The sequence below is a fragment of the Lutjanus erythropterus genome, chromosome 6, assembly GCF_056507025.1.
Source record: "Lutjanus erythropterus isolate fLutEry1 chromosome 6, fLutEry1.hap2, whole genome shotgun sequence".
NCBI lineage: Eukaryota > Metazoa > Chordata > Actinopteri > Lutjaniformes > Lutjanidae > Lutjanus > Lutjanus erythropterus.
In genome coordinates, this window is record NC_139322.1 from 19,823,609 (window position 1) to 19,851,431 (window position 27,823).

General features: G+C 39.4%; 3 protein-coding genes and 1 long non-coding RNA gene across 4 annotated transcripts; 3 read left to right on the top strand and 1 right to left on the bottom strand.

Annotated features, from left to right (window-relative positions):
- Window positions 1–1,123: 1,123 nt before the first annotated feature.
- hoxc10a (homeobox C10a) lies at window positions 1,124–7,479 on the top strand. Its single transcript, XM_084721055.1, has 2 exons — window positions 1,124–4,716; window positions 6,656–7,479. Exons 1-2 carry the CDS (start codon window positions 3,975–3,977, stop codon window positions 6,931–6,933), a joined length of 1,020 nt encoding a protein of 339 aa, XP_084577181.1. The 5' UTR covers window positions 1,124–3,974; the 3' UTR covers window positions 6,934–7,479.
- Window positions 4,413–9,295, bottom strand: LOC146325189 (uncharacterized). Its single transcript, XR_014770709.1, has 3 exons — window positions 8,498–9,295; window positions 7,473–7,527; window positions 4,413–4,548 (listed from the first exon to the last, which is right to left on the bottom strand). It is a non-coding gene; the product is annotated as an uncharacterized LOC146325189 (long non-coding RNA).
- Window positions 9,296–12,999: 3,704 nt separating this feature from the next.
- Window positions 13,000–18,158, top strand: hoxc9a (homeobox C9a). Its single transcript, XM_084721061.1, has 2 exons — window positions 13,000–16,243; window positions 17,296–18,158. The coding sequence occupies exons 1-2, from the start codon at window positions 15,700–15,702 to the stop codon at window positions 17,538–17,540; spliced, it is 789 nt and encodes a 262-aa protein (XP_084577187.1). The 5' UTR covers window positions 13,000–15,699; the 3' UTR covers window positions 17,541–18,158.
- Window positions 18,159–21,657: 3,499 nt separating this feature from the next.
- hoxc8a (homeobox C8a) lies at window positions 21,658–25,823 on the top strand. Its single transcript, XM_084721063.1, has 2 exons — window positions 21,658–22,466; window positions 24,222–25,823. The coding sequence occupies exons 1-2, from the start codon at window positions 22,031–22,033 to the stop codon at window positions 24,536–24,538; spliced, it is 753 nt and encodes a 250-aa protein (XP_084577189.1). The 5' UTR covers window positions 21,658–22,030; the 3' UTR covers window positions 24,539–25,823.
- Window positions 25,824–27,823: the final 2,000 nt, after the last annotated feature.

Here is a 27,823-nt window from a genome sequence, read left to right on the forward strand (position 1 = left end):
TCGCTAAAAGCGTCTGCAAGAATAAAATCCAGAAAATTGTTGGGATGTCTTAATGGAAAAATAATGTTACGTCTGTTTCCATGAGAGAACTAGGAATAAACAGGAAACAACAACAACTAGTGCGCATTTTGTTATAAAAGCAGAACGGTATGCAAGCTCAGTGAAAGCTTTCTTCCATGTTTGAATAGCATTTTTGTTCTTAATAATGATTAAATGTCGGGCTTATAACCCGATTACACATCACATATTAAATTATCTGTGGCAGCAGAATATTTTTATGCACTGTTTACTATCCTCATTTCTGTGTCATACTGTGTGTACAGTTGCGTTTGATTATTAAACGCTAACGTACATATTGGCGGAACTGTTAAGTTACAAATTCACCTTACTACATATTTATTTTATTTTAGTTTAATTTTTATATCTCTGCTCTGGCATCATTTACATTTCCCCACATTGTTCGTTCTATAACATCACAGCTGTCTTTCTGTGGCGCTTGTAGGTCTGTAATTGCACTGACGGCCACATCTGTAACATCACAAAAGGTGTGTGACTGTCCAGAAAGTCTATAATGTTGTTCTTATCATTTTAGGTCAATGACATCATAATACATGTGTTTGCTGCGCTGCCAGGTCTATGAGATCACAGTACCGGTTCTGTGGCATCACAATGTTCTTTGTACATCTTGTGAAATTTAAGCATTATTTAGAGCTTAGCGTTCCTTGCAAAGTTATAATTTGTTTTTATGTGCGTGACTTTTTTGGTACCGGGCTGAGTTGAAGGTAGCCTGCAGGCTAGGTGTGAATGTGTCATAAAGCAGTCTCTGTGTGTGTGTATCAGGGGTGTGAGTTTGTGAGGAGGGCTATACATTAGGTGTGGTTATTAATGTGTCCCTACATGAGGCAGAATGTGTGTGTGTGTGTGTGTGTGTGGAATAAGGAAAGATGGAGTGTCCTTAATAATCCTTTATTCCAGCATTTTCCTGGGTTTTTGGGACAAACGTCGTTCTTCAAAATGGAAATTTTTCAGGAACTACATTAAACTTTTAACTTTCAGGCGTATAGTTTATATTATGAATTTTCTAAGGTCCCCCTTGTGTATCCTCAATTAATATTAAACACACACACACACACACACACACACACACACACACACACACACACACACACACACACACTGCTATCATTGGTCACGCTTCCGTCATAAGTGTGGAGAATGTTGGGAATGGAGAATGAACACTAGTTATCGGCTATTTTGAATATTTATTTCACGTACATTCAGCGTATCACATTCAAACAAATGGTCTGTCTCATCTTGGAACATCACTGTAGGTTATATATGCAAATGTCGACAAATAGTCGAGGAAATGCACTGATTTCATATCTTGCCCTTGCCTTTGAAAATGATTCTGAACTGAACAGACAGACAGACAGACGGAGAGACAGACAGACAGGCGGCGTGCACGCCTTGCACAGACCAAACTAGAGGACACAGGCACAGCCGCATAGTTGTGGCTATAACGACTCCAACGAACATTTTGAACTGGCTAAAGGCATGCCATCATCATCTGCTGAGTGCAGTTTGGACATGTTTGCCTGAGATCTGTTAGTGAGCTGCTAAGCTAATAACATACCCTAATCAATGTCCTTCTCAATACCATCCAATTCTTTAAAGAGCAAAGTGTTGATGAGACATAGTTTTGTCCTAAAATGTTATAAGTATACATGTTGCGCTGCTTTAGCCTCAATCAAATTGTGGCTTTTAAATGGGACATTATAGAAATTGCACATCTAAAAAAAAGTGAAGTTTTATAAGCTTCATGCATTATTGATGTAAAAAATAAAGCCAACAGTGATCGAGTTTATACAGTTCATTTAGTATTAAACCTCTTGCGGTTTGTGCTATAAAACATGTTGTATTTAAACAATATGGAGAATGAGGAGCTTGTTAAATATCTACAGCATTGTCTTGGTAGCTTGTTTGTATACTTTCATATAACTGCGGGTTTGAGTGTCCTAAAGCGACTTCAGCACTGAAAACGCACAGGCCCAACACAACACATGACACACAAAACGAGGGGGATTTCTAACTGAAAACTCAATGTGAGGACTAAGAAAATAGATATTGTATATGAGTTAAAAACTAACTTCACTGAAGAGAAAACCACCGAAACAGATTAATACGTCACACAGATACTCAATTTACGAAAAAAATGTAAATTTGTCCCCATCCAATATGAGATACAGTTAGTGTTCTCGTATTGTTTAATTTGGTTTTAAACTGCGTGCATTTGAAGTAATTTTGAGTTGCGTAACATCTTCATTTAGTCACATTTACTGTATCAGTGTTTGGTTATAGTACCTTAGAAACAGGCCATCTCTGGCTTGCGTCGGCTGCAGCGCAGTATTTGTTTACGTTATTGCTACTGACTTGTATTTTTTTATCTGAACATATCAAATGTAAACTCGTATGATCATGCAGACATTTGAATATTTTTGACGCAAAGAGAATTGATACCAATCAATTAATTTTGTTACAAAATAAAAAAAAACTCTGCATTTATAAGGTGTATGAATACGCGCAAACCCGCATTTATTTTGAAACAAGAAACGTAGTTAATTGAAATAGCAGCTCTTAAAATGAAAACATTAGCAAAAATGAAAAACGGGCAGGTAAGACTGTTAATTTCAGATTTATAACACATTGAAACCATATGTGAAGCAACAAGAAACGAAACTGAAAATAATACAGGAGTGTGTAACAATAACTCGGGTATGCAGTGAGTTGTTTATTAGGCTGGAAGATATTTTGTGTCAACAGTAAACCAAAAAAAAAAAAAAAAGACAAAACTTGACAAGAAATTGGCATAATTCTGTATGAATTTCATTTAACATTGAAATAATTAATATTCTTACAAGTCCGCCATTCACTAGCGTACTCCACCGGCTAGTTAATATTTGGTAGCACATTTCAGAAGAGAAGCAGTTAAACAGCTAAGAACGACTTCATGAGGTTGTAATATTTAGTTTAAGTGGTCTGATAAAATCTAATAATTTTGTTGTTTTTTAAACTATTTCTGGTATTATTCTTTCGGAGTAAAATCATGTGAAGAAAATGTAGATAAATAATCTTAAAGTCAAAATAAACCTACCAGGCCAAGGATTAAGGTTTTCGTAATTAGTTCATTAAATGTGTTACTGTAAATGAACAAAACGATGTCAGTAAAACGCATTTTGTAAGGAATTGTAGGGTTAAATTTAGCAGGTTAACATTCAATTTTATGGCACCTTCACGACATCAAGGTTTAAAATCTAGTCTGCAGTTTGAAGATTATTTAAATAAAAATAATCATGAAGAAAATCACATTTCTGTCCTGATTTTCTTTTGAATAACACCTGCGTACATCTTACCTTGCTAAATCGGTGGCAACAACAAAGCAAAACCGATGAAAACAAACATAAAGAACAAACACAAAATGCACTCTTATGACAAATCCTCGATGGCTTCATCTCCACATGCAGCTCTGGATGCCCGGGCGAAAAATAAATCACACCTTGGTTGAAGTAGTTTCCTAAATATCAGAACTTAAAAAGAATTAAAATACTCAAAAAGCCACGTAGTAGGTTAGTGCCTTGAAAAACGGCTGCTGCTGCAGCCGTCCTTTGTTCCCTCTGCTGTGGGCCCGCTGTCCTGACCACCATATGGTCACTAGGTGGTGCTCTTGCTCCACCAAAAAGCCCCCAGGTTTCCCAACTTGACCGCGCTGACGTCACATCAGTCTGGAGCATCAAGGCCACTTCCACGCAGCTATTGGTCTGAAAATCACATGACATGTCTCCCAGCATCCATAATTATGTTACTGATATTTTTGCACCCCCTTCCAAAAGATGTCAGCATCCTACTGTCCTGATTCTCTTGGAGAAATCCCGTAGTTCAGACCACACCAAACGATCACTGTGTTTCCAAATGCAAAAATGTCATGTCCGAATAATATAACAGCGCCCGGTAACTTCCTCATGGATTCTTTAATGGGAGGATCATCTTCCTTCAGGGGTGAGGGTTATTCCAGCAACCCCGGAATGTACATCCACACTGCAGCTGCAGAGTACGGATATTCAGTGATGAGAAACATTGGGAAGGTTGGACCATCTCCACTCTCCAAAAGAGACGAGCTTCCTCCGTCGCTCAGCGGCTTCCAGGATGCGCCCTACCTGTCAACACAGCTGACCACATGGACCCCAGGCTCCAAAAGCAGCAGGGACGAACAACCTGTTGCCCAGTGTTTACAACCCTGTTCGTTTCCAGCGGGCAACGTCAAAGAGGAGGCGTTTTGTTGTCTCTATCAGGATGGCAGCAATAAGGGGAAGCAGACAACAGAGGCGGCCACTTACATCCGGCTTGGGGACAATAGCTGCGGGCCTGAGCAGACCTCCTCCGCCGCCTCGTCCAGCGGCTGTTTCCAGGTGTACAACGGGGAGAGGCCGCAGCAGCAGGACGAGCAGCAGCAGTTCCCCCCCTCCGGCTTCTCTCTGACCCACTTGGCGACATCTGTTGAGTCAGCAGCATCAGAATCGACAATAAGTTGCAGCAAATCGGCGCAGGAGTCAGCAGCAGCAGCAGCGAGAGAGTTTGCAAAGACAGATGAGAGTCAGAGCAGGAAGGAAGACAAGGCCAAGAGTGACAGCTGTTCAGATAACTCGGACGGGGAATTAAAAGGTAGATTACCACACGATATCCCCTCCTCCTCCTCCTCTTCCTCCTCCTCCCTGACACACATGTACACAAACGCATGCATATAAACACACATAAACAGATTGTTTGTGTAAAGTTTTGCCAGATTATTCTGCACGTGCATTAATTCTAGCAGTGTTGTGTTGTATCATGGCCCAGCAGTGCAGACTCGTTTTTGATAGCAGTCATATGGGGCTGTATGGGCACTTGACAGCCTCGCCTAGCAGGGGTTATGGTGCCGCTGGCATTTAACACCTTTCCATTAATGTGAGAATGTGAGATGGGCAGTTATCATTGAAATAAACACGCTCACACACGCGCGCGCACACTCAGACATACATACATACACTCACACACACCACTTTCTCTTTCTCTCTTACATGGGTCATTTACATTGTGGGACGTTAACCATTTTTAACAGCACCATTTTACGCCTCAAAATTCTGCTATTGAGCCAACATAAAACTCTACGGTTTTTGCTCCACAGCTGAAAATCTTTTGTCACAGTGCCTTGACTTATTATTATTATTATTTTTAAAAAAAAAACCTCACGGAACATTTCTCAGTGTTGGCCTACTTTTGACATTTATCATAAATACATTTGCACCTTTGGACGTCGATGCAACGATAATTCAAGACAATTCAGTCCAGTTTTTAACACATAATTATTTAAAGTTAAAGTCAACGCATGAGCATTTTTTCTTTCTTTTCATTCATGCCAACAGTGATGAGTATGATCCGAACTTGTTTTTTTTCCGTTTGATAAAAGCGTGGATATCTATAACAAGCAAATTAAGTTATTTTTTTATTAAACGGCAACGACCCATTGCTTTTTTTAAAAACGCCCCCACACACATTGTTATTAATATTGTTAATATTATTATTATGGCCCTAATAAATTGAAGCTAACTAACTGATGCTAATGCACAGCCCTCTGACATTTTCTTTAGCTTTTATTTATAAGCAGCGTCAGTTTGTTGTGTTATTTATGCATTTAGCGAACAGCTTCATACGGCTCTTTTCATTTTATTTTAATTTAATTGAGGGAGCGTTTTTTTAGTGTGTTGTGTGTGTGTGTGTGTGTGTGTGTGTGTGTGTGTGTGTGTGTGTGTGTGTGTGTGTATGTATGTGTGTGTGTGTTAATCTCATATTACTGAATTAAATGTTTTGGTAATGATTAAATGTGGGCCACACACTGAGTGTTCACATTAGGGTAATTATTACTGTAACCTGCGTGTCGTCTGTGTGTGTGTGTGTGTGTGTGTGTGTGTGTGTGTGTGTGTGTGTGTGTGTGTGTGTGTGTGTGTGTGTGTGTGTATTTGGTGTGTACCAGAGGCGTTATTCCCTTGAGTCCGCAACCTAATCAAGGAATTAACAGCATGTGCAGCAGTGTGATTTTCCCTGCTATCACTGACATGCCTTGTTTCTTTGTCTTTATTTTTATTTTGTTATCTTTCTAAGTCTTCTGTGAAGCTACAGAGACTCCCCTTTGGTTTTGGGATGAACCTAACGAAAATTTTCATTTGGCTCCGGTGTGCAGAGGTAATAAAATTTTATGGGAGTCTGAGGTCCAGCACAGACAAAAGAAGTGCTTACACACCCTAGTTTTGATTTGATCTAATTATAGCTGTACATCACACACAAAAAGCAATTTGCAAGCAGTAGGAGTTGTAGCAAAAAGGTGGGATGTTCATTTGTTCAAGAGAGAGTCACGGAGAGCCCACACCCAGGTAAAGCTGCTGTTATAAATTGCTAATTTTGATCCAGACGAACGCTACTGAATGTGCATTTTGAGATATGGGCGTGTTCGTATAGCATCCCGTGTGTTGATGGATGTTATAAAGCTGCATATGATCTCTGCTGTCCGGGTTTTGGCCACAGTTGTTGCTCATTGTTGTATTTCTTTTCTTTGCTCCCGGTATAGATGATTTATCCACGGAAAAGACAACGGGAAGCTGGTTAAAAGCCAAAAGTGGAAGGAAGAAGCGGTGTCCCTACACAAAGCACCAGACGCTGGAGCTGGAGAAGGAGTTCTTGTTCAACATGTATCTGTCTCGGGAGCGCCGCCTGGAGATCAGCCGGAGTATCAACCTGACCGACAGACAGGTCAAGATCTGGTTCCAAAACAGACGCATGAAGCTCAAGAAGCTCAACAGGGAGAACCGAGAAAGGGAGCAGAATGTGGTTTACAATTACTCCTGAAGATGATTTTTTAACTGCACACACATTCACACTCACATACACACTCATACACACGCACGCACACACACACACACTCACATTGCACATGCACAGATATAGACAGACGTTGCATGTGTCATCTTCTAATGCATTCAGTTATCATTTATCACACACTCACATGCACACATATTCATGTACACGGCGTGCCTTCCTATATGAACTATAAAACGCTGCAGACTAAGACTTGAGTTCCAGGTGAACACTTGCAGTAGCATAATTTGGACCACTGAGGTGTTATTACCTTGCAATGATAATTATAATATAAGAAGAACCAAACGAAAGGAGGAGGCAGTCTCCAGCAGTCTATAAATAACTCGTGGCATGCAAGCAGTTTCACTTTGCTGGGCTATAATGAATGTTTTGCCACTTGTGCAGCTTCTTCGTTGGTGTCTGTGGCGTGCAGTGTAATGTGCACGCACCAGACGATATTAAGCTATGTCATGGCAAACGATTCCAAAACAATAAAAAAAGAAAGGAGGGGGAAAACGGAAAGGTATTACCAACTTTGTCCTTCCTCTTGGTTATAGTGGTGCAAATGAGAGGGAGGGAGAGACACTGCGGATGAGAAGAGAAGGAGATTATGGCACTTTTAATAGAAGTGAGAGACCATAACGTTGATTTAAATATTATCCAGGTGACCACAGTAAGTCAAGGTCATAAAATTCTAATGTCAGGTTCGCCCTGGAAAGCGTTGGGGGTGGATTTTATGATCTGCAAATATAATGTGCTGCAGCAGTAAAGATGCGTTTAAAGGTGTGTGTGGAGGAGGGCTAATCCACACAGCAGAGACTGCAATAGTGCAGGATCCAGCCAAGGCGCTGCTGCTGCTGGGGCTGGATGGAGAGAGCCGCCGCCGCCGCCTCCTCCTCCTCCTCCTCCACCACCACCACCACCCGGGATAATGGGAGCAGCTTCATGGGAGCAGGAGATAAGAAAGATGGTGGATAAAAGGGACAGCGACCGCGATGGCTGCAGGAGGAACAATAATAACAACATGCATCACGGGAAAACACGTGGATAACTAAACGCACCGGGGAGGCGTCCCGCAGGAGGCATTTGAAGGTAAGGCTCACAGCTTTTACGTAATATTTTTATTTCCTGTTTTGCTTTGGAAAGTATGCCACATCTGTCAGAGAAGCTGGCTTGACAGCTCCGGTGGCACGCATGGTGCACGCCTGCACACGTCGATAGTTTAAATGAAGCTGTTGATATTAATAAGTCTGCTGCTGATTTCTCTTTTCTCTCTGGCTGGGTTTAAAATGCTGGTTGCTGAATATTTTGCATCATGTTTCTGGATACTTACTGTGACTGAATTCTTAAGTTTTTATCTCATTTGGAGAAGGTGCATAAACTGTGCTACTGCAGTACTATTTATGGAATTTAAACAATAGCATATTAAAACTGACATGGGTTTTTATGAGTAAACTAGTCAAGACATGCCTTGCTATGTAAGTTGCAGTGCTGAGAAAGTAGCTTGATTGCAGCCCTAGCAGACCAGAGTGCGTTTTATTGTGTTGGTACTCGCCTTTTCTCTTTGTGCTGCTGGATAGTGTTAATCCTCACTTGGCTTTTGCATGCATTGTCCTTTCCATGGATTTTAACCCTTTTGCGCGAAGCTGAAGCGTGGTTTAGGTAGTTTCATGTTGTTGGGGTTGGCTTCCTGGCTCGGCAACAAGAAACTGCCTTGATTACGTCAGTTCGTCTTCATCAAGGGCACAATTTCCGCTGAATTACCCCCTATAGTCACCCAGGTCCCCGCAAATGGCATTGTAAATGAACTGAGATGCAATACCTTGGACAGAGACGTTTTCTTTCTTTGCTGTTATTTTGTGGTGGGCTGTAAAACCTTCTGAAGCTCTCAGAAGGAGAGAATAGGTTGTAAACAACATGGGGTAAAGTTTTAGACTGCGTTGTATTGCATGTGTCAGCTGCTTTATGATGATCTGAATGGACAGATGGAGAGACAGATAGATAGATGGAGACATGGATATATCTCTTATATTTGAGCCATGAATTTATCTGACGAATGAATCTGTGTCTATACCAGGAAATGGATGCATATTGACACTTCTATGATGTGATCATAAGTCTTCATTCCTGTAAAGGCTAATGCACGGGCTGCCGCTTGAAATGTTTTATTCAAAAATGCCATGCAGTTCCAATTTACAGTGTGCGGTTTTGCAAGTTTTACACTAAAAAGTAGCCCAACATTAAGATATACGTGACACTATATGATCTAATATAGCTCGTACTTTAAAAGTAGTTGGATATCTACAAACTTCAACACACACACTTACTTACACTGACAACTATGACAATAATTCTATCAAAAAAAAATCCTATTTTGCTCATTGAGGCCCCTTTAATATTCCTAGTAAAATTCCTGCAAACATTATTTTTGTGAATTAAGCAGCTTAACTCGTTCATGCCATACTTTAAATACTCATAAGATTAGATCAGATGAGATCCCATAACGAGGAAATTTGCATGGTTACAGAAGCAAACGGGGATAGCATAACAAGCATCTATTTAAAAAAAGCAATATATTTAAGTACATGTTATATTACAAATAAGTTACTGCAAAGTTAGAAGTTAAACTTTTTTCTTAATCTCAGTTTAAGTTTTTTTTTTTTTTTTTTTTTCTTGGCCCGTTAATGAGCTGAGGATACTTGCGTATCTAATATAAATAAATATCGCCCTATTTTAAAGTAATTAAAAACCCACGTTTTTTAGGCTTTGGCGAATTTTACAAATGCTCATCTTCATATATACTTTAGATTCTGCCTACAATTGTCTTACCATTAAATGATATCCCAATGGCACTGAATTATTTAACTAATTACTGGCACATGGGCTAATTTACTTATCTATCAGAGCTCGCCAGTGATCCACTGGCCATCACAAGTGTAGGCCTAAATTTAAGTCTCGCCTGATCCTTTAATCCATTAGATTTAGCCTACTGCCATTACTGGTCAGTGGGCCATACATACATATACATACTTTTTTTTTAAGCATAAGTGAAATTATTTATTGTTGATTAGGGAAAATAAACCTCAGTGATGTGCCTATCTAAACGAAACACAATAACTTATTTATAGAAGAGTGTGTTCTTGAGGCACAGTCAGCATCTTTCCTGCAGGAGACTCCAATGTTTATACTGGTCACTATTTCCCCTTGTTTTCTCAGCCCCCCTCCCCTTGGCGCTAGTGCAACTGGAAGAGACAGTCTGGAATCCAAAGTCACTTTCATTCAGCTCAGTGAATGAGTGTCTCCCTTGGAATGCATCACTGACAAAGACTTTACAGCGCTGGAAACAGCCCCGAGAGCTGCACAGATTCACCCTAAAACCATATACACATAAAGCAATTTATTTCACTTTGTAGTGTGGCGCACAGGAACTGAAGCCTTTAAGACAGCCACTTCCTTGGGACAGCTCAAGATGTGTTACTGCCACTGGCATGATCAGACATGAAGCAAATATGTTAACGGCTTTTTCTCTAGTTTTTCTGCTTTTTTTTTGGACATAAATCATTAGGTTTCTCTTGAGGCATATAGGGATAAATTAGGACATCGTCCGTCACGTGTTAAGATTTTATAAAGATAAAGTTAGTACACAATGAAATTCAGAAGACGAGGGACATTAAATAACTTTCACTGGGATATATATTGTTATTATTATTTTGAATATTGTTGGCGAAATAAAACGTGTTTTTTTGAATGTCAATTAATATAATTTAATAAAATAATTTATATCTGCATGGCGTGGTTTAGAGCTGGCGATCAACTAAACAGAAAAAAAACCCAATTCGGCTACAAAATGGCACATAGAGCGTTTTTAAAGTCATGGGATAATGATCATTATCTTACAGAAATTACTTAGCTTTTTTAACAAAGAAAAACTATTCTGGGCGAGAATGCCGAATGTATTTCACTGCGACAGGCCTAATCGCCATGAGAAAATAGATATTGATCAGCAATAGGTCTCAGTAGTTGTTATGCTGAAAATGGAGGGATTTCATCGAGTGTTTTGATAAAGAAAAATGCTCTTGAACCCCTCTTAAGGGAAAATTTACTAATTAAAAGCGTGTTTGGATTCTCTAAAACTGTAATATTACAGAGGTTATCCCTGATAAGAAACACTGATGTAGGTGAAACGGATAATTCTGTGGCCTTTCAGCTGCTCTCCTGGTTCTGCGGCGCTTCCTGTTCAGCGGATGATACAGATAACCTATGATATCCATTTTGATTTTTAAAGTTGATGGCATGGTACGGATGATATGGTGCAAATAGATAAACCACCTATTTAGTTTAATTGCATTGCGTGTGAGAGTGTGTGTGTGTGTGTGTTCGTCAGAGAAAGGCCTGTTTGATCTGGAGGTTCATAGTAAATTTGCTGTTATTTGTTGTGACTAGCCTACTTCTTAAAGAAAATTACACGTGATATCTCCATTATGGAAAGAATAGAGGATGTATTCTCGCCCTGTCATTATACAGGAGCCAATGAATGTTGCTGTACACGTTTAATAAAAGAAACTCAGGTTACAACTCATAATTTAAATCGTTCGCTCATTATTCATCTGCCCAGCAAATGACACAAACTGGTTGTGCTGATGGAAGTCAAAACAAACCAAGTTCAGTCTCCCCTGACAATGGAGCTGAAATACCTTAACGTGTACATGTACAGGAGATTATTTGAGTTTGATGATAGAGCTCTGTCCTTGTATGCTCTATGATAATTAAGACGCAATTAAAAGACTCATCTGCGGCCCATCCCAGCCTTTCACTCACTTATGCCTTGCTTTTTCGTGTGTCTCGAGATTGTCTTTGGTTTAACCTGCGGACAAATTCATGATGTTCAATAGTTATCTTTCTTCTCTGAACGCTGTCTTTAGTTGAAGCAGACACTTTAACCAAAGTGATCTGTAGATATTGGATTAAAGGCGTCGGTCTATAAACAACTGTTTTTTTTGCCAGTAATTTCAAATTAATATGAAGCGCTAGTACATTGCGGCGGCGGCGTTTCACTGACTCACTGAAATGTTTTTGTTTGTTAGCGTCCATTTGAAATATAGCGTCTCTAATATATATTTATGATATATAGCTATGAAATAAAAACAACACTGTTAGGTGAAGCTGTGATAGTGTGTGCTTTAGCCTACAGGCCTGTCCTCTGCTTATGCTTTGTGCGTCATGCTGCACAACTATAGCTGTAAAATGCATATTTGTTCATTTTTTTGTCCATGGAAAACCTAGTTGTGTAATTGAGAAATATTAGAGCTATGGGCTAACACTGTGGCATCAGTTTCAAGAGTTGCTGTGCTCATCATTGATTGATTAAGTTGTTAAAAACGTACGAATCGTACTTGCATTTGAGATGTATAGACACATCCAGTTTATCCCTGAATTGAAAACGCAGAATAGGCACCATATAATCTTAGACAGGCGAAGGATGGACGATGTCGTCTGTTGCTCAGACTGTAAAGCCTTCAGGGACATTGTAATATTGAACTATATAGCCGAAATAAAATTGACCTGAGCCTATAGAGCCTATACACAAACAAAACAAACCAGAAGTTTTGTGTTTTTTGTCTCCTTCTAACTTTTAATCACGTACTGTTGCTATATAACTTTCATTTCCTAGTCTTTATTTCATATCTTTATGACACTTTATCGTATGAGTCCTACTACTTTTTACTTTTGTTTACCATAGCAGGATGCGTTTCTGGGTGAAGTGTTACAGAGTAACTGAAAATATATAGGAAAAGGTTTAGCGGTGCAACAAAGACGCGTTTGTTCTGCAGTAAAATGCCCCTAAAAGGTGTAGTTGATACTGCAGCTGTGCTGAGGAAGAACTGGAGTAAAGGACACAAATGAGAAAAAACAACAACAAAGGAATATTTAATGATATAATCAGTTTTTATTGTGGCAGCACAACAAACATGGACAAACGAGTGGATTAGATACTTTGTAAAAAAAAAACAACAAAAAAACAAAAAAGACTTTTTTCACTAATTAACACACGCACAGTCATTAGCACACTCATACACACATCTAAAGCAGTACAAATGATTATTCAGTGGATTACATTGGACATAGATACAGGCTCTATAATGTATTTATATGGCCATATGTTCTGGTAATAAATGGTCATTGAGCGCTGCTTCATTCTGCTTTAATGGCAGCAGCAGAATAAACGGACTTAGACCTTCAACCTACAGAAAACACACAACTTTAAAACCATCTAATTTGATATCTGTTAAATTCAGTAAATGGCTTTATTTCTGTAAACATGTGGGGAAATATTTGACTCGCCACAGACTGCACATCCATCAGCACACACACACTCCAGGACACCGTTTGGCGTTATCCGGGTTAAGGTCTGGCGTCTGGCCTTTTAAATTTCATGGTTGAATCTGAACTCATGCAGCCATGGCAAACATCGCACTTCCTACAATGCGTACACAGATTACATTTAGTTTCGCGTCATGAAGTCCAAATATCGAGAGTTATATCAGTTTATTTGCAAGTTTGAGAATTTATTTTGACCAAAGTTTTTTTTAAGTGTAGGCCAATTAGTGACCTCATTTATTCTTGTAGCTTGGCGAGGACAAAGGTGAGATTTGTTTTCAAATCTCAACACTTTGCAGTTCTATACCTGTAAACTGTGATTTATTTTGAAATTGGTGTTTTTGGTTTCTCTGGTTAAACTTTTATGTCGTGATTTGGTAATTAATGAAACAGTGCGCACATACTGAGCAAATTTCAGTGTAAGTGCGGTGTGTTGGGCTGCACCACTATAATTTCACTTTTTGCACATAACGACTGTCAGGTCTGCACAAGCTTAGCCTATATTTAGCTGCATCGTCTTATGGTTTACAATAGGCAAATTATTTATTTATTTATGCTTACTTGATAAAGACAGACAATGTATACATAGACAAGCTGAAAACAGCTATCCGATGGAGGTATATCGTGATATAGCGAATCCTAATTTGCACCATCCGTCCGAGAAGGGATTTTTATGAAAATAAGAGATTGAAAAATGTGATAAACTGAGTACAGCAAAATGTCATAAAGCTACGTTTTAAAAAAAATGGATACAGCAAAAAAACAAAGCATAGAGTTAAAGACTTTTCGGTTCAATTTTTTGTCAAAGCACCAGTCCACAAAAAAAAAAAGAAAGAAAGAAAATAAATAAATAAAATAAAATAAATAGTAATTTCAAACATCAAAACAGCAATTACGCACACTCATCATGTGCCCTCATATTACACAAAATAAATAGCCTTCAGCACACCACTCACCAGAAGCATAGATAAAACACATGCAGACATATAAAGTTGAAACTTATCGTAATAACACTCATCAGCATCGCAGTCTCTCAAAATGCACAAATATAATCCTGCACCAAAGTCACCAAAGAGATAATGTGTGCACCTTTTAGGATTTACGAGTGCACGAGCTATGTCGTTATCATGCAATCTGCACACATGTAGCAGTCAGTATTTGTGTCACAGTTTGTCTAATTTGTGTTCCCTGTGACTTCTTCTGTTACTTCATCGTATATTAATACTGTATTATTTTCTGTGTCGCTGCAGCCCTGCAGGAGAGCTCAGGGTAGTTTCACAGCCTACTAACTGACAAACTACACTAGTATATTACAGGGCAAAACAGTAAACTGCTGTCATTAGATACAACAGTAACATTATCCCCTGTTATGAAAGCTTTCATCTAGTTAGCCCTTTAACGAACCTTTTTACCTTCTCTGCTCTGTCCTCGGCCTTCCTCTGTGTTTGATAGGAATTGTTTCACATGCATACAGTGGTGCTGCTGGTGGTTTTATGTTGAGCGAGGAACTCGGATGCAGTCTTATTAACGACACGTTTATGAACAATCAAATGGTCCTCGTTAAAATTTATTGATGGGCATAAAATCATGAACGGTCACTAGCCGAATATAGCCCGCTGTAGTGGGCTGCTTGTCAAGAATCTGAATCCCCTCCTCTCCTATCTCCGCTAGATCCCATTTAGGAAATGTTTGGTGTTGCGCCCTCGTTAAAACAGTGCAAACTTTATTGTTGGTGTATCCTGCATCCCGGGTTTTGATTCACTCCTCTCTGCTTATGTCTAGTCTAAATGTAGCTACTGTGAGGGCTTCCCTCTCTATTTAGAAATAAACAGCATAACACAGGAAGTTATAAAGCTTTCACTTTATCAAATGTGCTGCTGGTCCGATGAAGATAAAAGGCGTTAAAGATTCAATAAACACTTTAATGCTGTAATACTATCCATCGCAATAGCAAGGGGCTACGCTAGATTTTGCCAGACAGAGATTGATTACACCATCAAATAGTGCCTTTAGACGTAATGTGCGCAGGTCTGTGCTGCGACTAGAGCTAGATCCACTATCAGCGCTACAAATGCATATTTTCTTTATAAAGATACATTACTGTTGTCGTTACCTCTTATACGTCCAGAAAAGGTGCAAAAGAGTACATTCTTTAATCCGATATATGTGCAATGGTATCCCAGGATAAGTGGCGCATTGATCCACTGTACAATTTTTGTGGGGGTAAATATAATCACGTGTCGGCGAGGCAGCCAATAGCAGGCAGGGAAGCGTTGAGAAATAATTACCTGCCTTGATTGTTCTATGGCTAGATAAAAAAGTACACATACACTCCATATAATAATCGGATGCATGTAAAAGAGTCGGGGAGGCTTCGACATGTCGACCACGGGTCCCATAAGTAATTATTATGTGGACTCCTTGATCAACCATGAAAACGAGGATGTCCTTGCTGCAACTCGGTTCTCGGCTCCCGGTTCGCACCCAGCCGGCCCTCGTCCGACGTCCCTAGTACCGGAGTGTGCTGACTATCCTTCCTGCAGCTTCGCACCCAAGCCACCCGTCTTCTCCACCTCCTGGGCCCCTGTCCACTCCCAGTCATCAGTGGTTTACCATCCATACAGTCACCAACCTCACTTAGGCACAGACTCGAGGTATATGCGGTCATGGCTGGAGCCGATATCAGGCGCCGTGCCTTTCCATGGCTACCCGGGGAACAGCAGGCACTATGGGCTGAAGCCCGACGCCTTTCAGGAGCACAGAGCCGGCGAGTGTCTCGGCTCCAGCGGACGGACCTACACGGATTATCTGTACTGCTCATCCACTGACGTGCGGGACAAGACGCATCAGAATATCCCCTCTCCGGAGTCGGAGCTTCTGGCTACAGGAAAACATAAAGACGAGAAGCCGGAGCTAGATCCGAGTAAGTTCAAGCTCCTTCACTCTTTAACAGCCGGGTGGGATTTTTTGCTTTGGAATTGTGTCAAACCTCTTTTTCTTAGAGGCATTTTAACGTCCTGTTTAAAGGGAAATTATAAACTGTTTCGTGCCCCCTTTTCGGCTCAGCTCTGGGTCGCCTCTGATAGGGGGAAAGCAGCTTTAGGAACTATAAAAGACAAACGCTACTAGGCTAATATTGGGGCTATAAAACCAGACGGGGTTGTAAACATGGACTCAAACCTACAGGAAGACGTTGAATTTGGAAGGCTGTAGCATAATGTTAAAAACATGCAAGGTGTTCCTTTTAACGTGAACAACCTAAACTGACATTTGAATCAATATTCATCAGTAAATTCCTCGTGGTGCATTTTTACGACCATGTTTTGACCCCGTGCCATTACACACGGCACATGAAGCCTTATAAGCCGACTTTCAGTCCTGTTTTTTAAAACGTAGGCCCAACATGTGAGGAAAAGCCACATTTTGGCTGTGTTTGATTCCCAGTGGTAAAATACCTTACCCACCCACATAATAATGAGAAGATGATATGCATATAGTTACATATGAAAATTTGTGCTTCCCCTTCTGGGTCCAAAACAAATTCACATGACTCTTCCAAGCCAACTTGAGGAATGTAGGGACATAGTGGAGGACTTTCACCACGGACCTGTAAAGGCTTGAACCACGGGCCATTTTATGGGCCAATAAAGTGAATAAGCGCATTGAGTATTTTACGACGGTGTTACTCACAAGTTAAGGGGACAAGGAAGCAAATCAGTGTTGGGTTGGATAGATAGAAGGTGAGAATCCCTTTTTAAAATGTTTACTCTCAGTTTAGCTTTAATAGCAAACAAGAAACTTGTGTAATTTGACATAGTTTTCATTTTTTTTTTTATCCCACAGAATATCTGTAAATCTAGAGACACATTTTCTAAATGCTTGTCAATTGTTACTATTTCAGTTTGGAAAATGACTCAAATTGTTGTCCCTATATATTCTGTCCATATTATTTATTATTGTTGTTTTCATTTGCAGATAATCCAGTGGCAAATTGGATACACGCCCGCTCCACAAGAAAGAAGCGATGTCCTTACACAAAGTACCAGACTCTCGAACTGGAAAAGGAGTTTTTGTTCAATATGTACCTAACCAGAGACCGCCGATTCGAGGTCGCTAGGGTTCTGAATCTGACCGAGAGGCAGGTCAAAATCTGGTTTCAGAACCGGCGGATGAAGATGAAGAAAATGAACAAAGAAAAGAGCGACAGCAAAGAACAATAATGTGGACTGCAGTCAGAAAAACAACCATAATAACAACAACCACTAGTCACATGGACAGCACAGATGTACCAAAACACCCTCTCCTCCTCTTCATATTTATCACTTTGTTGGATTTTTTTGTATTAACCTTAACTTCGAGACTGTTTGATGCTGATTTTATGTTATTTTCCAGTGCACATTTATGTGTCAAGCGTAAAGGAAAGAAAAAAAAAGGAGAAAAAAAAACTTCTAAGGAGATAATTACATTCTGCTTTCACTTCGAAATACCTTTATGTTTTTTTGTTGTTTTTTTTTTCTTAAGAGAAATTATACACTTGCAGTTTGGACACGTTAAAACTGTCTGAAGAAGGAGAATACTTGAATTCTTTTGAATTTCACAAACCCATAATTTATGATGTGAATGTTTTTCTTTCATGTTTAATTTCCTTTGTATGTTGTTGTGCAGGTGTAGTATTTTGTACAGAAACAGAACATCTGCGAGCCGACTTGTCTGTCTTGTATTTTTGTGATAGTTGTTGCTGTATTTGTGCATTTCTTTATGTTTTTGTTGACTGTAGCCTACAAGTTTAACTATAGATTGTAGATATAGATCTCTGCAAATATAAACATAATCACTAAGCGCTTGTATTCTGTATTCATTGTGACTCAATGTTGCGTCTATTTAATAATGAGTGCGTGTCTGCAGAGGGCCTAACAAACTGAATCTCGGTCAATATTAGCTCAACTATTCTGTTGATTTAAAAACCGCAGGGAAGCGGGGTTACCAAATCACTATTGGAGAAAGTACATGTTGCAAACAGATGGGTGTTTTCTAAATAATTGCGCCTCCACAATTATTTCGTCCAGTATGCTTTGGCCGGCAAGCATTCCTCCAAGTACAGCTAAGGCCTAAATGAGCTCTGCCACTGCAAATAATAGCGAGGTCAAAAACTTAACGGTGTCAGCGCAGTTTCGCAAGTCAACGCTGTTTTAATTTTGCTGTGCTTGCTTTAAATTTGGGTTTTAATTAGCTTTCTTTAAGTCTCAGGCGCGTATATTTACAGTCATGCGTGCATTTAAAGGATAAGTGCATGCACATCAAATAAAGACATAAATAGCCTCGTTTGGTTTATTAGGGGGAGACAGTAAATTTCTCAAAGAGCATAAGCACTCTTTTTGCGGTAAATATCCGCGGTAATGGTTATTCTGTTGTTGTGTTTATGGCGTTATTAGTATCAGCTACAGCAGTAAAGATACCTCCATACAGAATATTTATTAAAAGAGAGAGAGAGAAAAAAAAAAAAATGTAATAGGCGACGTTTATTTCACTGGTCCACTGAAAGTACCCCCTCAAAAATGTGTGCATTTTTCACATTTTCAAGAACGTATTTGTTTTTCAATATTAACCACTGATGCCAGCTACTTTTCTAAATGCACTGCCGCTTAAATAAGGTAATAGAATGGTAGATGTTTGTAGTTGCATGGCGCAGAGGTGAACAGAAAATCTGACACAGATTTTGAGCCTAAATTTGAGCATTCGGGTTTAAAGTGTGAGACGATTTCCCATGTCTCGCATTTGTTTCCTGGGATAGACCTAAATTGCCTTTTTGTGGTGGCAAACAATACGGACAGGATGCTGTAATTTAAAAGCCTAATCCAGTGCATTTCCGCTCAGCTCGGACAAAAATGCCAGTTTTACAACCCCTGTTGGAGCTCGGCTGTTTGTCTCAAATGCAGACGAACAAAGCAAACTCGACTAACTGGCTAGACGTCTGGGCTAAATTACTTTATGGTTTTAATGGACGGTGGTGGTGGACTCGTTCAAAGGAGAGTCATGCGCACACCGTGCAGGGGACTTTTTCCTGATGGGCCCGCCGCAACCCCCCCGCACTTCATCACATGAGTGGTCTATTAGCCTACAATTAGATGGGAAAACGTCAATAGTTATTGTGTATAAATATGAGTGCCGCAGTGCACTGTTATCTCTTGTATAAGAGCAGGTATACAGCTGACATGACAGGAAAGGAGACAACACAACAACTGTTTCAAGTATGCTGTGAAATAGAAGAGAGTGTGTTGGTATGTAGGCACAGATGTAGTGCTAAACATCTTCTTTAATTTTACTTGATTCAAAGAAAAGGACGGGATGCAGGCAAGGTTGGGACAAATGGGGGAGATTCTGTCCATATCACGGTTATCTGTGATTGGTGGATTCATTGAGGTTTAGGACACATCTGGACACTAGATGACGCTGTTGGTCCACGTTTTGAGCACAGTCTGTGTGTTGAAGGGCTCTTACAGCTCTGTGGCTTGGCTGGAAAATGAAGAGTAACCTATCGATGACAAAATGACAGATATGGGCAGTCACCGCATTTTGTGTAATAGGCCACAGAGCAACGCTCTGGAATGCAGTGAGCTGCTTGTTGTGTTCGGCACAGGAAGTTTACATAAACAGGATATTTTTTAAAATAAATTCCCTTTGGATTTTTTATTTATTTTTATTATTATTATTTTCTTCTATTCTGTGAGGAATTTTTGTTTTATTTTTAGCACTTTTATCGGTTAAAAAACATTTATATTGGTTGTTATTTTTGAGATAATTGGGATGTGGTGGTATTTTTTTTTTAATTGCCCATTGTTTGCTCATTAAACTCAGGATAATTTTGCTCACAGGTTTCAGTTGTTTTAATTTTTTTTATGGTCAAGTATGTCTGAACCTTGATGGAATAGACCGTTATTATGAGAATCCAAACATTCTGTGTTGGGATTTTTTGGATATATTGTTTTTATTTTCATGGTGTAAGTTAGAAATAACAACTCTATTAAAAACGTAAGTGGGAAAAAAAACACAATTAACGAACAGCCAGAAACAACATTTATACATAGGCAAGGCACATTTATTTTTGACACAAAGGCAATTCAAAGTACTTAATGTTAGCATAAACATACACAACAAAACTGGAGAATATTAAATATTTAAAAACTCCTTTATTAACAGCTGGTAAACAATAATGCATCATAACGTCAATAAAAAGCAACACTGACAGAAGGAACAACATTATACATAATACTAACATTATACAGCAAGAAGACATAATAACAATAATAACAGTAATAATAATATTTTGATTGTCACTGCACAGTGTATTAAAAAACAGCCACCTGCTCATTTATATCTTTAATATTTGACGTCTGTAGCAGCATTTCAAAGTCCCCAAGAAGTGTGCAACAATGATTGGCAATCTGCATATTTATAGAGTGTGAAAGGTCTATAAATTCGCGCAGTGCGCCTTTCATATTTTACGATGATGTGTATAAAACGTCAGTAGCCCCACAAAAACCACACTGGCATATTTGGAGAGAGAGGGAGCCCAATGCAACTATTGAGCGCTTCATTGTAGCCTAAACATCCAATGTAAAATTTTATGAACTCCTCCATGTGGGAGATTTACTGCTTATCCTCGTCGGTTTTACGGGGTCAGTAAGTGGCACGTAGTATTCACAGGTCGTGTTTATATTTGCGTGTGTCGGTGTTTTACAGCGCATGGTGCAAGACGTGTGTCGCTCTGGCCTTTTTACTCGATTACTGTCTTCTTTTACTTGTGTCATAGCTTCATTTTTGTCTTAATTTTGTATTTTTATGTAACATTTTGCTTTTCGTGATATTACCATCTGCTATTTTGACCTCTTAGAGCCCATAAAAGGTCAACTATTTTCTAGAAATGAGTGTGTAACCTTCAGTAGGGGCCTGAGAGGGCAAACACCAACTCATAACAGCTTTATCCGTTTATAAAGAGCAAACCGTCTCTGCTTTATAACCTTCATGCAAAGACAACACGCTAAACTATAAATCCAGATTATAGTAGAAATGTAGCCATATGTGTCTTTATATTTTAACCGTTCATACACACACACACACACACAGACACACATTTCCATTGATCAGCTTCTAACAAAGCTTTTGTGATAAACACAACATTGATCATATTTAAAGCCTCTTGGGTTGTTGGTTATGATTAGTGCAGCTCCTCTCAAGGTGGATATACGTAGGGCCCACGTCTGACCGGTCGTAGAAAGATGAAGGGGTGGGGGGGTGTCGGTGGAGGAGGAGGGTGGGGGGCGCTTGTGGTGGGGGTGGTTGGGTGGGAAGCAGCGTTTAAAAAAAGGAAAAAGAAAGAAAAGAGCAGCGTCTACTGTGACTGTGCCGGTCGAGCAAGCCCTCAGCTTTAACCTTATAGCATAACGCACATCCAAAAGCACATGCCATGAGCCGGGTTTGAGCCTCCTGGGGAGAAAAACATTCACGACTTGCGAGAGAAATCCGATGAGAGGAACGGCTCAGAGAGAGTGAGCTGCCGTAGATTGTCCAAAGGGGCAGCGTTTCTCCTAGTTCCGGTTTGTCTGCCTGTGCGCGCTGCTGTGCGAGTTGGGACCCTAAACAAAAGGCTGCCATCATCCTAAAGGAGATATTCTGCTGCGAGAGAGTCCCGTCTGCTTGATGCTAACCAAACATGAGCTCCTATTTTGTTAACCCTCTTTTTTCTAAGTACAAAGGCGGCGAGTCACTGGAGCCAACTTACTACGACTGCAGGTTTCCACAAAGCGTTGCCCGCAGCCACACGCTGGTTTACGGACCGGGAGCAGCCGCACCGGGCTTCCAGCACCCGTCCCATCATGTGCAGGACTTTTTTCACCACGGCACCACGGGGATCTCCAACCCCGGATACCAGCAAAACCCGTGCGCTTTGGCTTGCCACGGAGACGCTACGAAATTTTATGGATATGAAGCCCTTCCGAGGCAAACGCTTTATGGTACCCAGCAAGACGCAAGCCTAGCGCAATACCCAGACTGTAAATCGTCGAGCGGCTCTAACCCCGGAGAAGGACAAGGCCACTTAAATCAAAACTCCTCTCCCAGTCTTATGTTTCCTTGGATGAGACCCCACGGTCAGAATCATACAATTATTTCCTTTTCTTTCTGTGTTACTCTGTGCGTGCGTGCGTCAGTGTGTATGTGTCTATGTGTTTGTGTGCTAAACATGCTTGAGTGTACATGAGTGTGTCTGTTAACTATAAAACGAAATAAGTGAGGGAACATGATGGGGCACATACAACCTGTACTGCAGGAAAGCTGTTGTTCTCTGCAGCAGCACATGCCCATACAGGGCTCAAGTGTTGCTTTTAAAAGTGCCTTTAAACACTGAATTGCCGATGACACCAACAGCTCTTTGGAAGTCAATTATCGTTCACATAAGATATTTCACAAACTCTTAAACGCAGTAGAGAGAAGGATGAGTAAGTCATAGTTTAAAAAAATATTGTAGTTGCCACACACAGCATGTAGCATGCAGAGTGACAGGAGCTGAAACACAACATGCCCCCCGATTATCCAGAATCCGAGTTTTAGTGGGTTTGGGGAGGGTAATCTGACCCACAGGCCCAATGTGGCTCAGACTCATACAGCCATAATCATAAGGGGGGCTTTGTAGATATTGCCTCTTCCATTCTCATGGATCATTCTGCTCAGGCTATCAGGATACATTAACTCCACACAGGTGTAAGCTTCAGTTTTATCTGCTCACAGAGAGATATTTATCATTAGCCTGTCCCCAGCTGTTGCTACACTGCAGCTTTATCTCATCTCTCTCTGTTTTCTCATAGTTTTCATTCTCTACTTATTTTCCTCATGAGTGTGCCACTCTGTGTGTGTGTGTGTGTGTGCATGTGAAAATCTCCACCAGGCTTATACAGGCCCTGCTGCTAGTGAGGAAAACCATAATTGCATGTAGTTTAAATACAAATAAAAAATACAATATGAGGATTTTTGTTTAATTTTGACATAAATAAACTGATGTGCATTTAGTAAATTCTGTCTATATACAGATATTTTAGTTAATAATTGATAGCATGCTCTTTTTTTTTTTTTAAACACATATGCAGTATCCTCTCATACTCACCCATTGGGCATAACAGTCAAACAGCTGATCACCCCTAAATGGTACAAATATAAGTGAAAAATACAATTACTCAGAAGGCTATTGTTAAGAAATTCCACACATAATATAAACCCCATTGCTTTTATGTAAAGACTAATACATGTGACTCAAATTTACACTTTAAATAAGAGCTTTCACTGCTCTGTGTGAGTGAATGTGAAGCCTCTCATACTCACCTCTTGGGCATAAAAGTCAGACAGCTGATCACTCCTGTAGACAAAACTATAACTGGTGTAAACAGAAGTGGGGAAAAAAACTTAGAAGGCTGTTGTTTAGAAATTTCACACAGACTATAAACTCTATTGCTAATATGTATAGTAATAAATATTAATATATATTACTGTTTAATAGAAAATCAAATGCACCCATCAGACAGAAGATCATTAATGCAGACAGAACTACAAATGGTAAAACCCTAAGTGAAAAATAGTGTTAAGAAATGCCACGAATAATATAAACTGTATTGCTTATATTAGTATATTAATAGATATGACTTTTAATGGAAAGTTGAACTTGCATATCTTAGACTTTAAATAAGGGCTTTCCCCGCTTTTTATGTATGAATTTCAGTTGGAAGAGCTAAGTGAAGGATTAGTATTCATGCTGAGGAGTAAAAAAGCAAATAGAGAATTCACTATAAGTCATCTGAATGTTTTATTTTAATTATTTTATGGGGGCTAACCTCTTGGCTTTATTTCATTCAAAGCCCCAGGAAGACGGAATGGGAGGCAAACCTACAGTCGCTACCAAACTCTCGAACTGGAGAAGGAGTTTCTCTTCAACCCTTACCTGACGCGCAAGAGAAGAATCGAGGTGTCCCACGCCCTGAGCCTCACCGAGCGGCAGGTGAAGATCTGGTTTCAGAACAGGAGGATGAAGTGGAAAAAAGAGAACAACAAAGACAAGTTTCCGGGTCAGAGAGGAGAGGCCGAAGCCGAGGCCGAGGAAGAGGGCAACGAGGACGGTGAAGGGGAAGAGGCAGAGGAGAAAGAAGCGGAAGAGAAAGAGGAGACCAAGGAGTGATTTTATGGTCCCCTTTTTATGGTTATATGGCTGAAAAAGAGAAAAAAGAGAGAGGTCCCATAAACAGACGAAGAGTCACAAGGAGGCAGAGAGCGTCAACTTTATGACCACCCTTTCATTTTGTCAAGAGGGGACAGGAATCCCTCCAATGTTGCTGTCATAAATAGACAAAATTCTCCCTCCTTCTCACCATTATCCTAACATGATTCGCATTGGATTTTTCTGTAGAAGCTCATTTTCTTTGATAGAACTGTCGCCCTTGCAAAACAAAAAGGAGGGCGAGTTAAAACGCATGTTAGATGGAAAATGGCTTAGCTATTTTTTACCAATTTGCTTTTAAAAATAACTGTATCAAAAGCATAGCCAAATAAGATCAAAACATGACCAACGTGTTGTAAATAGATTATAGCCTACACTTAAAAAGAAACATCATTTCAAAAAGTAGCCTTTCCGAAATTTTACGCGAAAAATGTAGGCCTATAACTTAGTAGTAACGTGTTCAGACATCATCGCAGCAGTTACATTGGCTGTAACGGCCCGTGTATAAATAAACCACAAGTTTTATTATTATTATTCTAATTGTTACTGTTACTGTTTTACTCGTTTTCATGTGAATGGCCTAGACAAAGATAGCCATTAGCTCCTCAGACATCTTTTTCTAGGATTACCAGGGAAATGCAATCGTTTGAAATCCTTTGATGCTACCTAAAACCTGGGGAAATTGCAATAGAGATTTCTGAATATAGAGATTTCATATGGTTTTTAATTTTAAAGTGTTCTATAATATCATCCTTATATTATTAAGTTATGTATGTAGCATTTACCCGATATACAATATACACTTGTTGAAGACAATTTGTGAGTCTTGGGAAGACAATTAGCTCAAAGCCAAGCAAGCAAGTTTTGAGATTGTAAACCACGGCACTACCTAAAACTCAGAGCCTTGCCTTTGCTGAATTTATATTCCTCACTTATGGCATCGCTCTGATGTGTGATCGCAAGCTATTTTCCCCAACAACTAAAACTGCCTATTACGCACATTTACTGTGTATGATAATACCTGCTACAATTACAACAATTTTAAAAAGTAAGGGAATTTTTATTTTAATGTGCTGGTGATATAGCGTAGTTGTTTTGCACTGAATATAATCTTTATGTACGTCTTGTTATATATTGATGTTAACAATATGCTCGTTTCCTGGTGTTTTCTCCTGTGAAAGACGGAATTGTGTGTCCCCGCCATTGTTGATGTAAAATCACAAATAAACAAGATGGCTCACAATCATTTACGTTTTTTTAAATTTTTATTGATGTGTTACATTGGTATTACATTTTTTTGATATTACAACCTCGGTTTCTGTCACACACACATAAAAATGAGACGCATACATAAGCCAAGTCACAGTTCAATGCAATATGTAGTCTAGGACACATTTATCTCACTGTTACCTTTGAGTTTTAAACTTAAGGATGCTGCATAATCATTCAGAGCCACATATGAGTCTGTTTTCGTGTCGGGTCATTTCCAGAAGTCATCTGATGCAAAATAATGAAACACTTTCAAATAGGAAAAAGGCTAAACATGCAACAATGCTGATGTTTTTGATGATGCTTTGCATTCTCAGCCCATGTGCGTCCAGAACAGTCACTGGCGGCTGCAGGAGGGAAACATATTGAAAAGCCTCTTCAAAAGTTTGCCTAATTTAAACTTTTCCAACTTGTTCGATTAAGAGGAAGAAAAAAACCGCCAGCCACGCGTTTGCAGATGTATCCCTTTACCTTTTAAGGAAAGGTTGCGATTCCATTCACAGCATGCGTACTCTCCAAAGCCTGAGTCCTATTTGATTCATCCTCTTAATAAGAAACTTCCTCTCATCAGGGAGAAACACGAAGCTTTTCTTAATGAATCTTGGGATGAATAATGGCTGTTTGAGAGGAGATGAACAAACATCTGGCGTGGTGATGTTAATAAACAGACGAAAATAATGCCAAAGCATGAGGGACTGAGGCTTTATCTATCTATACCATGCAAGGTGTTGCGTGAAACTTAGTGTCCATGCAGATAAAGCACCGGAAAGCTGCAGGGCTTTGAAATCAAAGCGAAGTGCAGGTAACACCTTGTGCGTCATCCTCTCCGGTTCAGCTGCTCCTGCTGCTGTTGCTTTTATGACTATGGGTTAGAATAAACGGAGGATACAAGTAGTAAACATGTGAGTATCATACAAGTAGCAGAAGCAGTCCAATATGTCTCAAACGGCACAGGTCACTTTAAGTCCTGCTACAATAAATAAAAATCCAACCCTGGCTGAATTATATATAAGTGTGTATGAATAGAAATCTGACCCTTCTTTTTCAAAAACGTGTAATTTGACCTCCTCTTCTTCCATCCTCTGTTTACAACAGAGTTTCACACGCATTTCACTGAAAGACAAGTTCTATTTTTAATTTTAAGGCCTATAACAGACTTTATTTCCACTATTTATTTTACTTTTTTATTTTTTTTTTACAACTTTCATTTATTATTAGATTAGAACTACGTCTCAGTACCGTCTCTATCCGTGCTCCAGTGTCAGGCAGCTAAATTATTCAAAACTCCTGCGTCTAGCCTCTCTGTTTTTTTATCCGCTCAGTTATAGACTATTTGAATAAGCTGAAGTGATCCATTCGATGTGTATATGAGACACTGTGGATGCAAATACTTTACCGTGGAGACTACTGTAAAGTGTGAGTGTTAGGAGACTGTTATTTCTCACAGGAATGGCTTTTTTTTCTTGTTTTTCTTGGCTTGTTCTTAACTTAAATTCAAAATATTAATGTTTTTTTTTTTGCTTCGAAATTATGGGATATGGAAAATGAAGGTCTGGGCGGAATTATTTATTTTTAGACAGAAATAAATAAAGAAACGAAGCTTCAGTATGTTCTCCAATTTGCAGCTGTTTCTTAACAATTTTGATAAAAAAACAAACAAACAAACAAACAAAACAAATTAACTAAAACAAACTTGTACAGATAAACAAATTTATTCTTTTTGATTGCTAAAGCTACATGTTCTGACCTAACGAATAAATTCGAAACGAAAACACGGTGTTACATAAAGCCTTTTCGATTGAATTTAATTCTTTTTAAATCACAATGGTCTCCATTGCTTGATTTTTTTTTTAATGTCAGTATTTTTCCTTTAATATAGGTTTGAGCTCTGATGCCACAAAATTAAATTAGGGTCATTTCTTTCAGAACTTCAGTTTAGTGCCTTTTCCCTCTTCAACTGTTTTATATTTTTCTGAA